Source organism: Primulina huaijiensis, chromosome 12 (genome assembly GCF_012295235.1).
Source record: "Primulina huaijiensis isolate GDHJ02 chromosome 12, ASM1229523v2, whole genome shotgun sequence".
NCBI classification, from domain to species: Eukaryota; Viridiplantae; Streptophyta; class Magnoliopsida; order Lamiales; family Gesneriaceae; genus Primulina; species Primulina huaijiensis.
The window spans coordinates 2,472,388-2,489,478 of record NC_133317.1 but is presented as its reverse complement, the minus strand read 5'-3'; the positions used below and the strand labels follow the sequence as shown (position 1 = coordinate 2,489,478).

Below are 17,091 nucleotides of genomic sequence, written 5' to 3'. Positions count from 1 at the left end.
TTCTATTTTTGTATTTAATTTATGAGATAAACTTATAAATATAAATTTATAGTGATAATTTATTGGTATTTGTTAAAAAATAAAGCTTTTACATATAATATTTTTATCTCTTATTTAACGTATAATTTCTTAATTAAATTTATATTTGATTGCATATATATTCGTAGTATTTCAAATTTTAATAACATGAAATTAATCGCCATCAATATAAAATTGCAAGAGATTTATTCTAATATAGAATTAATTGTCCATACTATGTAATTCTAGAGAAATGTGAACTAATATCATGTATATAAAAAGTTAAAAAATTTAAAAATCATAATTAAATTTAAATCTAAATAAAATTTTAGTGGTTTTATTTTAATATTAGTATGATAATTTTTTAATTAAGAGTATTTTAGTTGAGAATCATTAAACATTAGGGGAAAAATCATAATTTTAGTCATGTTATTTGCGTTTTCTCGATTTTTAGTCGTGTTAACAATGAATTTGCGTTTTTAGTTCTATAATTTATATTTATTTCATTTTTGGTCATTTATTGACCGATGTCCGATCTATCAATTGAAAATTACTTATGTGGCGCCTGTGAGTGTTGGCTTGGATTTTTGGAAGGACGGATAATATTCTAAAAAAATCATGACACATGAAAGTTTTTCTCCATAAATTCATGTCAACATCTATGTCGGTTACATAAACAATTTTAGCAGACAGTCGAAACAATTTTGACAGACAGACACGATCGACTAAGTAAAAAATCAAAAGAAAATACAAATTACATGACTAAAATACAATTAACCATCAACAAGATTATAAATGTTTACAAAATTAAAATTACAAATTCACGGTTATTAGAACCAAAATTTAAAAATAATATAAATTACAAAGACCAAAAGTTTAATTATCGATATATATGGTACATTTAAGTAAATCATGGTTTGGACATTCATAAAAAAACATAGTGAAAATTGTATGATATTATAAATTAACAAACTCGTGGTCATGATATTTTATCTTTTTATTTTTGATCTATTTAGATTGATAAATAATCTTAAATATTAAACACGATGTTAATCAAATATCGATAAAGATTATCTAAATTAATCGATGCACTTTTCTAATACGTATTAAAAGTATGACAAGAAAGATTATTATATAAGCGACATGAGTATCTCCCTAACAAACTCACGACACTTTCAGATTGTCAAACTATATATTTCACAGAGAAATAGTTAATCAAATCCACGATTCCTGCGCTTATTATATAAAAATCAAGAAAAGAGCTTATTATATATGAATCAACTAAGAACTCAAACCAAGCTCCCTACGTGATTTTGTCACAAACATATCTCCAGATTTTATCATAGCAGGAATACGCCCAGAAAGAGTAAGGCAACGATATCGCAGAATCCCATCTCTTCGTCCAAGCGAAACGATTGCCGCTGGTGGAGCAGGAGCGTAGGTAGACAGATTAGTTATGTTTCCACCACTCATTAGCAACTTCAAGTTCTTGGCAGCAACCAAGGCTTGATTGTGAGCCAAATATGCCAGTTTTATTTCCTACAAGGTAAGTGTTTTGGAATTATATAAAAGCGATTCAAGTATAGGCAGTAATCCTAGACACTGCAGAGAATTGGGAGGAAAGGGGATAGTCTTTTTAGGAAATTTTCATCATCCTCTTCTAATTTGATTTCCAATAATTTTAAAAAATTACAACTAAAGTTTCAAATCCTAACGTTAAATAACATAAAGGTATTTCTATCACCAGAAAGCCGGACCACAGATAATTCATTTAGAAGTATAAATACATTCCACGAGTCTTTGTAGGATAAGAAACATTAAGGTCTTCATCAGAAAAATACTTGTCCCGCCCATGTAGACATGTTAATTTAAATATAGGTTTATTATGTATTCTTGATTTTTATCTTTGTTTATCAGGATATATCTGAGGATATTACTTCCCTTGTAAATAAAAACAATAATATTTCATAAAAGAGGAAAAAAACTTACTGGAATATCTGTTATATCTCCAATGCTGAAGATGTTTGGGTGGCCCTTGACCCGCAAGTTAGCATCAACCATTAATCTCCCTCCCATGTCTAAGCTATCTTGCAAGATCGTCTTCTTTAGCCACGATGACCCAATTCCCGCACCCGCACAAAGGAAATGGCAATCAGCTACAATTTTCTCTCCACCTGATGTTTCATAAACACCATCAGTCTGAGAGTTCAGCTTGACAGATTGTCCTAAAATGACTTCCACTTTCTTTGAACTCAACCAATTCAGAGCTTTTTGTCCCGCCTTTTCTCCAATAAATTCTAATAACCTTGATCCTCGGTGCACTAGTATTACCTTCTTATCAGGGAAATCTACACAGATTTCTCCAGCTAGCTCTACACCAGTCGGCCCCCCTCCAACAATCAAAATTGAATTGGCAGATTTTATCTTATCTTGCTCTGCATTATACAGGAAAGTCAGAAGCCAGCAAATGCAACAGCGATTAAAATTTGTGTATTTGCTGTTCAAATCCAGCAAGCAATAAAATCTTTGGGGATGTCATTTCTCGGTCGAATTAAAGTATGAATGAGTGCATCATGTTACGTACGTACATAAACAGTACTCAACTTGAGAACACGATAATATCAAGGTCCAAATGGAAATCATAGGCTTAAATGCATAACATTTCACTAAAAATGAGGGATAAACGCATGCAAGTGAAGGCAACGTGATGGAGTTCTTCGAAAGGTTATTTATGCCACAACAAGAGAAATTCTCCTGTGTATTGCACATCTTTATATAGGAGGATCCCAGATTTTTTTTCATGGAGAACCCACATATGTATTTTGATTCATCCAGAAATGTATGCTATGTAGAACGTAAATTTGACCAAGCCATGCACTGATTTGGTGTCATGCCGTGTATATGAAGTAACTAGTAATCACACTCCCGCAGCTGTGTCGTTTTATCAATCTCACCTGCTTGGAAGTAATGAAGCCTCTCAGCTTTTGTAAGACTACCGGCGTGTACATGGCCTGTCGCAATGACAAGATAATCGTAACCGATTAAACGCCCTTGGGCAGTCAATACATTATTTTCTGTGATGCCAGTTGCAGCAGACGTAATAATTTGAGCGTTAGGAAGGTATTCTGAGTGATTGATCAAAGATCTTTCGGCAAATGAAGGTTCGACCATTGCTCTCAAATTTGCCCAAGGCATCTCTAAATATTCCTTCCTATAATTTATTTCGATTAATCAAATGAAACCAAACTCTTTACAGGTTACAGCTGGAGAAAAATAAGAAAACAAACCATGCGGAGAAAAACAGAATTTCAGCAGAAAAAGTTATTCCACTGATTTTAGTCAGAATTCATCTTTTCCAACACATTCAAAAGGTGTAGAAATTCGCTTTCAGAGAGAAAAAAAGGGGTGTAGAAATCCTCCCTGAACAGTTCCACTCCTGCTTTTTATTGGTGAGTAAAGACAAAATAACTGAATCAACCATCTAAGAAAATTGATTACCTTATGCTGCTGCATTTTCCCCACGTACATATGTCTATGTATCTAAGTCACAATACCAAAATGTAGACAATTTATCAAGATGAAGTCACGGAGTTTAATGCGTTGGTACAAAACAAATCGAGCCGCTAATATTACACAAGGTTATGGTGCATCATTCTACTTCATCAGCCGTGGCTCAGTTTCTACTGTATCAAGTTTATTGAATATGGAAAACGCAATACAGAATAGTTTGATGAAAGCAGACATGCAACCTAACCTACAGGGACAATATAAATACATGTACATATTCAACTAAAACCTCAAGAGTATCACACAATAATCAAAAGCCAATACAAAAAACCGTATCCCAGTGGCAATTTTCACCATGACATTAGTCAAACATGTCAGTGTGCTCAAACTCACTAAACGCATAAAGTATGCTTTGCTTCAATAACCTTTCAGTTGCTTCATAGTTCATATTCGTTCTCATTTTCTAATTCGAACATTCCTCAGCTTCCCATGATTCAAAATTATAAACAGATCTATCCATATAAAAAAGGGATTGTGTCCTTCACATTACATCAAGACCAGAAAAGCCACTATATCGAAATTTCTCTATCAAAAACTTGATACGCAATTTGCCACCAAACACAAACACACATAAAAATGGCTCTTTTATCATATCCCGGTAGCCGGACCCTCATCGAGGCAAAAACAAATCGAAGAAATGCCAGCTAAAACAAATCAACCGCATATAAAGGTAACCCACATTGCGACCCCAAGAGCTAAAAAATAATGAAAAGGGATCGAAGAAAGATAGAAGACTGACGTATCGATGAGGAAAACATCCGCATCGTTTTGAAGCGTTTTGGCGATGAGCGAGCCGCCAGCTCCGCCGCCAACCACCACCACCCTTTTCTTTTCTCCAATCAAGCGCTCCATTTCTCACGCCAAAACTAAGTTAATTTTACACCCTTCTCCTCCACGACTAACCAAAGTTTTGGTTCCAGCTAGATATCAATGTCGTAAGGAAAAAGCACACAATATTATGCAAGTGCATACTGATAGCCCTGTAAGAGCCCGGGTCATGAATGACCCGGGATATCAGATGGATTCCCAAATCAGGGTCAATCTGCAGGATGATTCTTCTGAAGTCGGGCAGGTGCAAACCTGGGCTCTACTCCCCGGGCAACCAGACACCCGTTAAGCATTCTAACCGGGCCACCTCGATATGAGCACCGCACTCGAGTACACTAGCAGAATTGGATGTGGGCGACCGTCCTATCTCTGACACTAATTCAAGTGGTTGACAAAGTCAGATAGGCGGGATGTGACTGGTGTATGATTTGACATGTCAGAATGTAGCCGCCCTACTATAATTAATAGGTAGCACGCAGACCGAGGTAATCAGTGCATCCCCTACTATAAATACCAGGTTATCTCTTTGCATTGGGGATTCATTCATTTTATTGTCTACACTCTTACACCGATATCACAACCATCACTTGGTTACATTGGTCTTTTGTTGAGTCATTCACTGACTTAAGCATCGGAGTGGCCACGCCGGACTCCCCTCCGGCGCCCATTCACGAGTTCATCTCCTTGTGTGCAGGTTACAGCTGAAGCCATACTACGGAGATATATCTCACTGCTCTTATTCCCGTCATTATCTTGATAGCAGATCCGGTGGAGCACCCGACCCGGCTCATCCATTTTACCAGAATCGCATCACATACAATTTCATAGATTTTAACGGACAGCATCCAGGATTTTCCACAACGCATTGATTTTCCTTTTAGAATATTTGAATTTCTTTTTTTTTTAATAAGAAATTATATCTTACAATTAATTCCTTAAATATTTAAAAATGATTTAAGTAAGTGTCTGCAAATGTTTTTTTTCCTTCAAATTTACAAAATTTGTAAAAAAAAAAATCATGATATATATTTTTAAAATATTTACAAACACTATCTTATTTATGCTTAAAACATGAATTGAAAACAAATGGTAGTAAAGGCTACAAGAGAAAATATAAAGGAAAAATTGCACAACAAATTTGTGGACCTTACCCCAATAGATTTAAATACAGTTGAATCGGTTTGGCGGTTGATTCGACTCTATCTATTGAAGCGTACGGTGTTCAACTTCATCCCTATCAAATCAATCCGAAGATTCGATTAATCGAATAAAATTCCATAAAAAATCCTTACCAATTTCACGGTTCGATTCGATTAAAAACCAAAGTATTTTCGATTTTTCGGTTTAACCGAATTTCTATTACTTTTAATTTATATTTATTTATTAATAAATAATGATTAAAAAGAAATGTTATTTGTTTAGTCAACCAAGCTAAAAAACGAATATCCGAATATTAGGTTTCGATTCTCTTCTGGACGTAAACCGAATCGTGAATATCTTTAGAGTAACGTCTCAATCCTCGATTTTACGAGAGCACGTGTATATATTCATATGAACAAAATCAAGAAAAACGTGGCTTTTTTATGATAATTGAAATAACAATCCGTCTGAAATAATTTTCTCTTTAGTTTGTGTTTGATTGGTTTGATATGATTAGTAATTCAATCTGATCAAAATATTCGGTTACAATTTTGTGTATGGATTATTATTATATATTAATTAAATCACTAATTATTCATTTTATACCAACTGATTCAACGAATTAAAATTATAATATTATATAATCACATCAACCCAACTACCTACAACATAAATTTAAAGATTGTATTATCATTATGTTGTAATTCCACATTACAATTTTTTTTTATTATCGTCTTTATTATTACTAATCGGGCTCGATGATCTCCTTCGTCCAATATTTTCTATAAGATGTTAACACATTACAAGGAACAAAATGACTCCTCCCATCCTAGTAGAATAAAATCTACATGAATCGAATTTAGTCTACATTATTAAATTTTTATTCAATGCACATATACAAAACATATGTAAGAAATCAATTGGATATAAGATGTGCTCGAGTTGGTGAACTAAGTGAACGTGTGATCAATAATTATAAGTTAGATTTCCTTCTATCGATGTTTTATTGGACAAACTTTCACATATGATTTGTGTATTGCGATTTAATGATTAAAGTGATTTGCACGCTACTGTGAAAAGTAATAGAGTAATGCTACATGTACAACCAAATTCATATAACAATTCTTACAACACAAAAAATTCCATACAAAAATTCCATTTATCAAAATCTCACGATAAATTCAATACAAAATCTCACGAAATAATAACAAAATCTCACGATATAATAATAAAATATCACGATATTATTATTGTACATATAGCATTATTGAAAGTAATAACGTCTAATTGAGAATTCCATCCGCATTAAAAGAAAATGAATTGAAATTGATGGGCTTTTACGTAATACCATTTTAATGAGGCAAAATGGTTTCAGACTTTGATTTGAGAATTAATTATTTTTCACCACACAAAAACTAATATAATATTATTTTAAAATTAATTATATGATACAAATCGCGATCTAATTATTTAAAAAATACAAAAATAAAATATTTTGTATTATTCCAATTACAAAAACCAACAATATACTAATTACGTGAATGAGATAAACCAGTCGATGTTACAGACTGATTGAGAAAATCGAATATGTACGGTCTCGGAGACTGAATGATCGATCGAAACCTAATCCCGACCTCAATCGTTAGTTTACCTCTTTAACTCTGTGCTGAAAATGTTGGATCTGAAATTGGAGCAGAAACACGGAAAATCGAGGGTGAGAGTTGGAAGGATTTGGAAACAACCAGGCAGCGGAATTCACCATTTCGTCGAATGGAACGTCAGCATCAGTCTCCTCTCCGATTGCATCCCCGCGTATACTAGTGGGGACAATTCCGATATCGTGGCCACCGATACCATGAAAAACACCGTAATTCGATTGATCTGTTCACTGTTTTTTTATATACGAATCAGTTGTATCTTCATGATCGTGTACTATGTAGTTCAGAATTTCTGGAGAGTTTCTTTTATTATTGATTTGATTTTCTTGGAAATTTGGTTCATGTTATGCGAGCGACTGACTTTACTCGTATACGTTTTCATGTCTGGCTAACAAATTTTCTGGGTTGGATTATTATATCAAGAAACTGAACATTTTTTCATTATAGACGTTAGAGTTGACACTCCTGAAGATGGCCAACAGCGGGAAATTTCCTGGTTTTTGTACGAAAATATCTATGTGTGTCTGTGTTTTGGATATCAGCCGAATCCCTATACCTTGCACTCGATAGTGGAGTTGTGGTATGATCTTAAAATAATTAGCAGAAAGATATGGAAGAAAAAGAGGCTTTTTAAAGTCTTACATATCTCCTGTCATTTTATGCATTCCTCAACCTGACTTGGACACTTTACATTCGGTTGTATCACCGTAGAGATTCAGTAGAAGAACATATGTAATTCCTTATGCAAATGCAACATCTGTTGATGTTTTTTGTTAGCTTCTTTTTTATGAACTTGTTTTTTAAACTCATAAGTCTTGTTATTTCTCGAGTCCCCATCTGAGTTGACTTATTGCTAGTATGTTCTTTTCTTAGCTTTTAAGACGTGGTCTTGCAATTCTTTTCTGATACTTTCATGTCCATGACAGGATGTTCTATAACTTCAGTTGCAACGCCATTATTGATTTCCTTATTCCTTTGTCTTTGGGATACTGACGATCAGATCGTGATGCAGGTATATGTGAAAGCTAAAGAATGCAACGAACAACTTTCAGTGGAGGATTTTGCTATCATACTTGGCAAGCACTTTACCTCCTTTTATCAGCAGGTAATTCTATTAGAAGTTGGTTTTCCAGTGCAGTTAATTGTTGACTGCATAGTCAGACAGTTCAGTAAAGAACCACAATGAAGGTCGCTGGACTTGCTTTTGACTTAAAATATTGGTTTGGGATGATTCGCAGTTGTTGAGTGCATGAATATGGAGATTTCAGCAAGATTTGAAAATGCGTTTGTAATTACGTTTATAAAGTGTTTTGCTAAAACGATTTTTGGATTTCAAGTGAGTCAGTTTAGAAGGGTTGGAAAAATTGTTGTATATAATACTAATGAATTGATAAACTAGTCAAAGGATTAGATTCCACTCTTTCTATTCCCCATTTCTTTCTTTTTCCTTTTGCCTTGTAATTTTCTCTCCTATTTATGATATGAGCTAGCAAAGCACTGTTTACCATTTCTAAAATTTAATATGAAGCGACCACCCAAGCTTTCTTCCTAGTAACCTGCAATTTTTTTGTCAAGTCAAGGGTTTTCATATTTACAGTGACTGTTGCTGCATAGAAACAGTATATCTGTCTGCTAGTGACCAGCATTATTCATGGGCCATGGGACAAAATATAGCTTCTGGCAGTACAGTATGATGATAACTGGATTTAATAACGTAAATGTTGTAGGTCGTTGCTGCAATAATCAAAATAGTCGAGAAGCCATGGGAGCGCATTTATGTGAATGGTCAACCTCATGAACATGGTAAGTTAATTAAGGGCACCATTTGTATTGATGAATGTTGATTAAAGAAGACACATATAACAAGAACCATCCCCAAGCAATGCACCCCTCAAGGAGGATTTGAAACTGCACAACACATCCCTGTAAAGATTTTTTCTGATATCCATTTCTCTTGCAATGACGAGTTGAAACAAACTCCTCGAAATCCTAGGTCTTTAGACTCCAAGGCTTGTTTGTTAACTTTTCGTATGAAAAAATATCTTGGTTTCTACTTTAAAATAAACACACTTCTGTCAATATTTTAATGAAAAATGTTAACTTCTTCCCACTTTTTTCTTTGCTATTGGGTGGGATGGGACGGGAATGTTTTATGGAGTGTGTTTGCTGAAGGCGAGAGGATATGGGGGAGATCGAAGAATTTCATTTAACGAGCGTCAGTGATACCTCATCTCAAGGTTTTAAGCTCGGATCAGAGAAGCACACGACTGAAGTCATGATAAAGAAATCTGGTGAAGTCCAGGTGGTTTCGGGTCTTGAAGGATTGGCCTTACTGAAAACAACCAAAGTGAGTCATTGTAAAATTAAAATCTTTCAACATTTGTGCCTAATCTGCTCAGACCTTTTATTTTTTTTGCTTGAATAACATTGTCTTTGTCGTTTGTCTTCTGAAGAACTTCTAGTGACCACTCGATTTTTATTCATGCTAACCTTAGTAGCCACATCAAGATCTTTTTATTTAGAGCACTCACATATCATGAAAAAGATGTCAACAGTAATGATCATTCGTCACAAAAAGTGATCTGATTATAAACATTGCAATTTCACCTGGAGTAGTAAATGTGGAGCTTGATTTTATTTGACCGGTTTCCTTATTTGACTCTCATTATAAATTTGACTGTTCGACAGTCAGGTTTTGAAGGATTCATAAGAGACAAGTACACAATATTGCCTGACACACGAGAGAGGATGTTAGCAACAGAGGTCACGGCTTCTTGGAGGTAATTAACACAATAAATATTAAAAACGAAATTTAGATCTGGGGTTGTTAGTCATATGTCCAGTTTTTGTTTATGCGACAGCCTGAGCTTTTGTAAGTTGTAGGATTCTATCATGTTTAACACAAGATTATTTCTTAATTCAGGTATCCTTTCAATGCTCTAGCAAGTATCCCTGCAAAAAAGTTTTACTTCACGGAGAGATATATGGATGTAAAAACTGTCTTGGTGAACACTTTCTTTGGTCCTCCGAAGGATGGAGTGTACAGTCCATCTGTTCAGAGTACTCTCTATCATATGGCATATGCAATTCTTGTCAGGTCCTCTCTATCTCTCCCACCTACGCCCCCACCCCATCGTGTTGAACCCTAACATGTGTATGCATAAATATATTGAATCTTTGATAAATTTGTGTTTCAGGTTTCCTGATATATCATCAGTGCAGTTGAAAATGCCAAATATCCACTTTCTACCTGCCAAATTATCTAGCAAAGATAACCCAGTTATAGTTCAGGTAGATTTTTCTTTTAATAGCAGCATAACAGAGCAAAATATATTTTGAAATAACCTTGTGACCCTTCCTTGTCACTGGAAGCCATAACTTTGCAGAGTTTGGTGAAACATATTATTTCTTGAATTACATTCTACACTTGTCATGTTATTGTGAATATTAGGAATCCATACATATCCCTATGTTAACATCTGTATCATTCTAATTTCTACATAACCGTATTTATTATTGGTTCAAGTATGACACTCACGAGTGATGTCTAAGGCGTAGGGCATATGTTTTTATTGAAGTGAGGCAAACTAAGGAATAATGTACTAGAATTCAAATATTTGTAAAAAAATTATTACATTTTATCCATTGTATACTTTTTACACATTATTAAAGGCAACGATAAACAAATATTTATTAGCCTTTGAGCAAAAAATGAATGTCCTTTTAAGACGCGATTAGAAAGCATCTGCCTTTTGAAAGACACCAAGGATCGTGGTCCATGGCTCAAGTGTCTGTTTCATAGAAGGGCTACAGCATGACTTGTGTCTAGGTACAAGGACTAAGTTTCATCGTGCCTTCACCCTAGATACATGTCTTATGGGCTTTTAGGTATTATGTACATTTCTAAGATGACTTTGTCATCATGGAAGGAAAATAGTCAGTATGTTAATAGGGGAAGTTTTGCATGATATAATGTTAATAACAACAGTATTAAATATGAAAAGAGTAGTATAGATTGCTGCCATGTGTTCAAAGCTTTTGTTGGAATCACTATCACCTAGTTTTTTGTTCAAATAAAAAGAACTCTTAAGCCGACAAGGAATCAAACATTCAAGTAGTTTGGCATCTATATGGTTTTTTATTTGGAGTATAGAGTATTGCACTCGTTGTATTATTTGATTTGCTTTTTTATCTTTCCTTTTTCTTACCAATTTTGCTTGTCCATATTTTCAACACCTTAGTCATATACAAACTTGGAGGAAAGAGCTGATGTTTCACAATTTGGTGATTGTTGCAGTTTGAAGACGATGTATATATACCAACAGACGAACCCCATGGAACTATTGAAGCTAGTTTGAGCCGCATCTCGTCCAAGATGTGAAATTTCTATCAAATATGGGTGTATCTCCTGAAATAACCAATAACAACGATCTATTTCCCTTCAGCACTTCTTCCTGGCGCTCATTGTTTTTTTCATGCACTCAATTTTAAAATATGTTAATTTAGATTTGCTTCAGAATATTTACAACAGTTAGGAGGGTGAAAAAACTCATATATATTTATAATTAAAAAATATTTTTTCATAAATGACTCAAATAAAAAATACATCTTACAAAATTGATCTGTGAGACTGTTTGTGCATCATTAACTCATTCAAAATGCGGATCATACTAAAAGAGGGTAGAATTGATTATACATACTTTTTGCATTTCACTTTCATGCCAAATCCCATTCATCTCTCGTTTTCTACATTATACTTTGTATATTTCCACATGACTTAATATCTTCGACCAATTTGCACAATCTCTATTCTTTTACACAATGATTTGGGCAGCAAATTTGGCCCCTGCTTCCTCATTTTCTTGGGGAAACACTATCCCCTTTCCTCCAATTTCTCCCCACACTCTGAACATGAAAAATACATCGATCGCTTCGATATCATCGGCCTGATTACATTCCTCAGGTGCATTAATTTGCATGTTTTTGGTAAAAATCCCTTGTTCCATTTCAACCACTTTGCTTCGACGAGTGCTCTGTGTTTTACACTGAATATCATGTTTGGTAATTTGATAGGATATCAATCATGTATAAGTCGTGAAACATGTGAGAAACATCCATCATCTTCCTTTGGTGAATTTCGGGTGTACTTAAATGAAAAGTACTAATTCAAAAATATAATTTTGTCCTCTAAAAATGTCACAATCTGACTCCGTACAGTTTTTGAGGTCCACCCATGACGAAAAAATTAAGGATCATACTACATATACAATTTGAGTTACACGTTGGGTTATAATGTGCATTTAAAATACAATGAAAGGATAATTTTATCATTTCAAATTCATTTTGTAACTCAATTTGTAACCCACAATTTACATATATCATTTTCTGAAAAATGAATGTGCATTGAATTTTATTGGGTTTTTTTTATCCAAGAATTATTTCTTTTACATTAGTAAAATATTAGAATACGAGGAAAATATGATCATTCATTTTTAGACGATTAAATTTGCACTCCCTCCGTACCAAATACATTAAACATGTTTATTTTTTCACACAGATTATGAAAATGAATGGAAAGACAGTTTACAAACAAACTCTATATTTTATCCATATATAATTACTTCATCCAATTAAAAAAATTCACGTTTTTCAATACTTAGTTAATAGAGATATATTAATAACAAAACAAGAAAAAAAAGCTATTAAATGTAGAACCAAATGGAGTATTTTTTCTTCGTAATGAGTCTCTTCCTATTAAGCTTGAATAATGTGTGTTTGAGGGTTTTCAATTTTTTGAAATAAAAATATTTTTTTTAAAAAAATCATAGATGACAAACTTTGATTTAAAAAAAAGTCCTAATTTTTTAACTTTTGAAATAAACTAGAAAGCTCATTACAAATTATCATTGCACCCAAATCAATTTAAAACCACGCATTACATTACAAAATATAAATATCCTGTCGTTTTTACTTCTCCTTTTGTTGTTTTTTTTTTTAAAAAAAATATCAAACAATGATTAATTTATGAAAAGATAAAGGGCAACATTCTCGTTCACTTTTTTTTTTTTAAAAAAAAATAAATTGTGAAGTGTCCTTTTTTGACCAAGTCATGAACCCAATCCATCTAAGTTGACAAATAGGCCCACAACACAATTTGGACACACTTTTCTTTTTTCTTGGTTATTTGTTACAAAATCCAAATAGTGAATCTTATGATTTGGTTTGAAAGATCCAAAGCATTTCATTGTTTTTTGTGAAAGCAAAAAGGGTTTCAGAACATCACATCACACCCCTAATTCATTCATCCCCCATCTCTCTAAAAAAATAAAAAAAATTATCCATCAAATATATATAATTTTGGTTGATATCGAGTTATATTCTTAGGATTACTAGCCAAATTTTTTTGGGTGTCTTAAATTTTTTAAGGCAAAAACTTGTGTGAGACGGTCTCACAGGTCGTATTTTGTGAGACAGATCTCTTATTTGGATCATTCATAAAAAAATATTACTCTTTATTGTGAATATCGGTAGAGTTGACTCGTCTCACATATAAAGATTCGTGAGACCATCTAACAAGAGACCTATTCATTTTTTTATTTCGCATTGAATATATATGAGACAAGATATTTTAGCATATGATTGATTTCACAATAATTCATCGTTGGGAGTTTGATGAGATCCGAGGCTTCCATTGTTTTGAAAGCAAAAGGCTTTATTTTATGAATGCAAGGTAGTGACAATATTTAAAAGAAAAGACTGCAAAAAGATCAATATGTGAAAACTTTGTCTCCATTTCCAGACAAAGGTCCCAAAACTTTTCTAAATTCCATTTACAACCCTTTTTCCAGATAATTACGATTTCCATCGCTATATATATTATTTATGTACATCTTCTTTAACATCTTTATTTGAACTGCAATATGAAGATAACTAAATTCGTGAATATATGTTAGCAATTTGAAGTCGGGACACGAGAAAACTCTTTTTCATTAAGACGAATCTGTCCCGCACATTATGCACTCATCTCTCAAGATACAATAACTACGTCACAAGTTTCATAACCAAAAAAATGAAGTAAACACCCTTTTGAGAAGAAAGTAGAAGAAGAAATTCTTTTGTATGATAATCTTAAAGTTGATGTTATTTTGTTTATTCTTATTGTTAATTCATTCAGATGGATTAATATTTAAGTCACAAATCCAAAAAATGTAACTAAAAATACTTTTTGGTGATAAATATATGAAAACTCACAACTCTTAGTAAACAATCCTGCTTAACAGCATCTAAGCGCCTTCCTTTCTGCCCTTGAAATTCTAGGACACAAAGGAGGTGCCTCCCCCGTTGCTTGGAGCGTCGATAATTTTAGCTTAAAATATATAACACAAGACATACATTAAAATGTGTCAAAAAAAAAATCACATCGAAATGTAATTGGGAACTATAAATACATCCTTTAAATTTATATCATGCTATCAATTGCTTATAAGGCTTCGAGTCCAGATAATATCGATCGAAATTACAATTATCTCCCATTCTTCTTCTACATAAAAATAAAAATACACTTGACATCCATATCTCTCTCTCACACACACACACACACACACACACACACACAAAAGTACGTACTTAATGGTTACTTTATATCAATATATTAAACCTTAAAAGGCACATTTAGTGCTCTTTTCTTTCCCCCCATCCTTTGGGATTTTTCCCATGATAATGATTTCTCGATTATTTGCAGATCTTCCAACGGCTATGTGATCATAATATAATCATCAAATATAAATTACTTTAGTCTCACTGATTTTTTGAAAACATTCAAACACACACACACATTCCACCAGCAGATTATATAATATATTTTTTTCTGGCAAAACATTACAAGTTTGAACCAAACAAGATAATTAAAAGTAAGGGTGTCAAAATGCAACACGACCCGTCAACCTGACACGATCCAACACGAAAAAAATCAGGTTCGGGTTGGGGTTTTTCGGGTTCGGGTTGGGTGGATTCGGGTTAGTGCCATGTTAGGCGGGTTTCGGGTTGGGTCGGGGAACTTTTTTTTTTGAAAATATTACCTATATTTTTATATATTGTATGTTTGAACAAAATTTATTGTATATTTATATGATAAATTTTCATAATTTAATATTTATTTTGCATATTTTTATTTTTTTAACAATTTTTTATTTGATTTAGTAAATATACTTTTAATTTTATACGATTAAACTTTCAAATTTAAATCGGAAATTTTGTTATTATGTGTTAAATTAAAATATTATTATTATTTTTTATTTTTTTGAATTTTTTTCATTAATTTTTTTTAAAAAATTTTAAAAAAATAAATAAAATTCGGGTTACGCGGGTTAGACGGGTTGAGTCGGGTTATACGGGTTCGTGTTCGGGTTGGGGGTTTTCAGGTTGCTTCGGGTTCGGGTTCGGGTTGAAAAAAAAATTCGCGGGTTGACCCGAAACCCGACCCAACCCACCCGATTGACACCCCTAATTAAAAGCAATAGTGCAACAAGTCTTTTGAGAAGGAAAATAAGTTCTTTTGACCACTTATATATATATATATATAAGTATATATGCCTCCTCCCTTGTGGAAGTTTCATATATCTTTGAGAATAAAGATCATTTACTATATTTTGAGTAAAAAAAATTAATTTAAAAAAATTAAAATAAATATATTTTATTTTATGTATGAAAGAAACAACTTCTCCGTTAATTAGATGTATATATTTATGTATGTATATATTCTTTGAGTATGTCTTTTGAGACAGTCTCACGAATTTTATCTGTGAGACGAGTCAACCATGCCGATATTCACAATAAAAAAATAATACTCTTAGCATAAAAAGTAATGTTTTTTTATGGACGACTCAAATAAGAGATCTGTATCACAAAATACGACCCGTGAGACCGTCTCACACAAGTTTTTGACATATTCTTTTGTTGTTGATGAGTTAATTCACTTGTATTCATTCATTCCATAATGGGAACGAAGCTCGAGATGATCATAGTATCTTCTATCGACAAAGATTGCCACTAATTAAATAATTATTAGGATTGGACAGAAAAGATTTTAAGTAATGTATTTTATCAAATTGATGGGCTAAATCAAATTCAAAAGACTGTATATTATTTAATTGCGTGATTAATATGAAAATAAGATTTAATCCGAGTCTGATACTGAATTAAAAAACAAGTTGTCGATCTCGTAAATAAAAGGATGGAAAATTGATGAAAAAGAAAAGTCCCTATCTTTTGGTCCTTTTATTGTATCAATCATTTGGATTTGCTTTATTCTTTGCTTTCTTTAATCACAAAGTAATAATAATAATAATAATAATAATAATAATAATAAAGATAATAAAAAAAACAAAAAAAAAAACAAGAAGAAGCTAGGCTTACAATCCCAAATTCCTTCAAACACAAACATAACATGTACATAGTCCACTCTTCCCCTTCCTTTTGATCAGGCTTTGGTAACTGTTGACGTTCTTTCTCTTTTTTCCGAAGTTCTCACATAGCTTTTAACGATGAGACTGCCAACATTTATGAGCAAAAAAAAAAAAAATCACATAAAATTGACACATTTTATAGAAAATATATTTTTAAGTTGGAAGATGCCATAAACTTAAGCCTAGCTAGCTCCCTTTTGTTTGCTTCAAATAATTCATCATTTCACTCTATGTTACTTGTATATCAGTTTTGCTATGTTGTCCATCAACTGTATTAATTTTTGTGTCCACCAATAAAGTGACAATCACTTTTTAGATTTACAATTTTGATACGTTTCATCACATCCAATAGATGAGTGTCACTTCATTGATAAGCACAAATATGATAACAGTTTGTGACCAATATAACATATATA

At 32.8% G+C, this 17,091-nt stretch overlaps 2 protein-coding genes across 2 annotated transcripts; one reads left to right on the top strand and one right to left on the bottom strand.

Moving 5' to 3' along the window:
• Nucleotides 1-1,135: 1,135 nt before the first annotated feature.
• LOC140989563 (uncharacterized) lies at nucleotides 1,136-4,510 on the bottom strand. Its single transcript, XM_073458813.1, has 4 exons — nucleotides 4,325-4,510; nucleotides 2,973-3,229; nucleotides 2,008-2,453; nucleotides 1,136-1,557 (listed from the first exon to the last, which is right to left on the bottom strand). The coding sequence occupies exons 1-4, from the start codon at nucleotides 4,435-4,437 to the stop codon at nucleotides 1,300-1,302; spliced, it is 1,074 nt and encodes a 357-aa protein (XP_073314914.1). The 5' UTR covers nucleotides 4,438-4,510; the 3' UTR covers nucleotides 1,136-1,299.
• Nucleotides 4,511-7,104: 2,594 nt separating this feature from the next.
• Nucleotides 7,105-11,771, top strand: LOC140990664 (uricase-like). The gene is made up of 8 exons (XM_073460484.1): nucleotides 7,105-7,420; nucleotides 8,224-8,316; nucleotides 8,939-9,014; nucleotides 9,449-9,558; nucleotides 9,900-9,991; nucleotides 10,135-10,308; nucleotides 10,409-10,502; nucleotides 11,509-11,771. Exons 1-8 carry the CDS (start codon nucleotides 7,226-7,228, stop codon nucleotides 11,590-11,592), a joined length of 918 nt encoding a protein of 305 aa, XP_073316585.1. The 5' UTR covers nucleotides 7,105-7,225; the 3' UTR covers nucleotides 11,593-11,771.
• Nucleotides 11,772-17,091: the final 5,320 nt, after the last annotated feature.

Bases quoted from the DNA above. Each gene is read 5' to 3' on its own strand.
- LOC140989563 (XM_073458813.1), bottom strand. From the start codon at position 4,437: ATGGAGCGCTTGATTGGAGAAAAGAAAAGGGTGGTGGTGGTTGGCGGC. The intron at 2,454-2,972 runs GTGAGATTGATA...TGTATAATGCAG, and splicing joins GCTTCATTACTTCCAAGCAG to AGCAAGATAAGATAAAATCT. The intron at 1,558-2,007 runs GTAAGTTTTTTT...CTTACCTTGTAG, and splicing joins GAGATATAACAGATATTCCA to GAAATAAAACTGGCATATTT.
- LOC140990664 (XM_073460484.1), top strand. From the start codon at position 7,226: ATGTTGGATCTGAAATTGGAGCAGAAACACGGAAAATCGAGGGTGAGA. The intron at 7,421-8,223 runs GTAATTCGATTG...ATCGTGATGCAG, and splicing joins CCGATACCATGAAAAACACC to GTATATGTGAAAGCTAAAGA. The intron at 9,015-9,448 runs GTAAGTTAATTA...CCTCATCTCAAG, and splicing joins TGGTCAACCTCATGAACATG to GTTTTAAGCTCGGATCAGAG.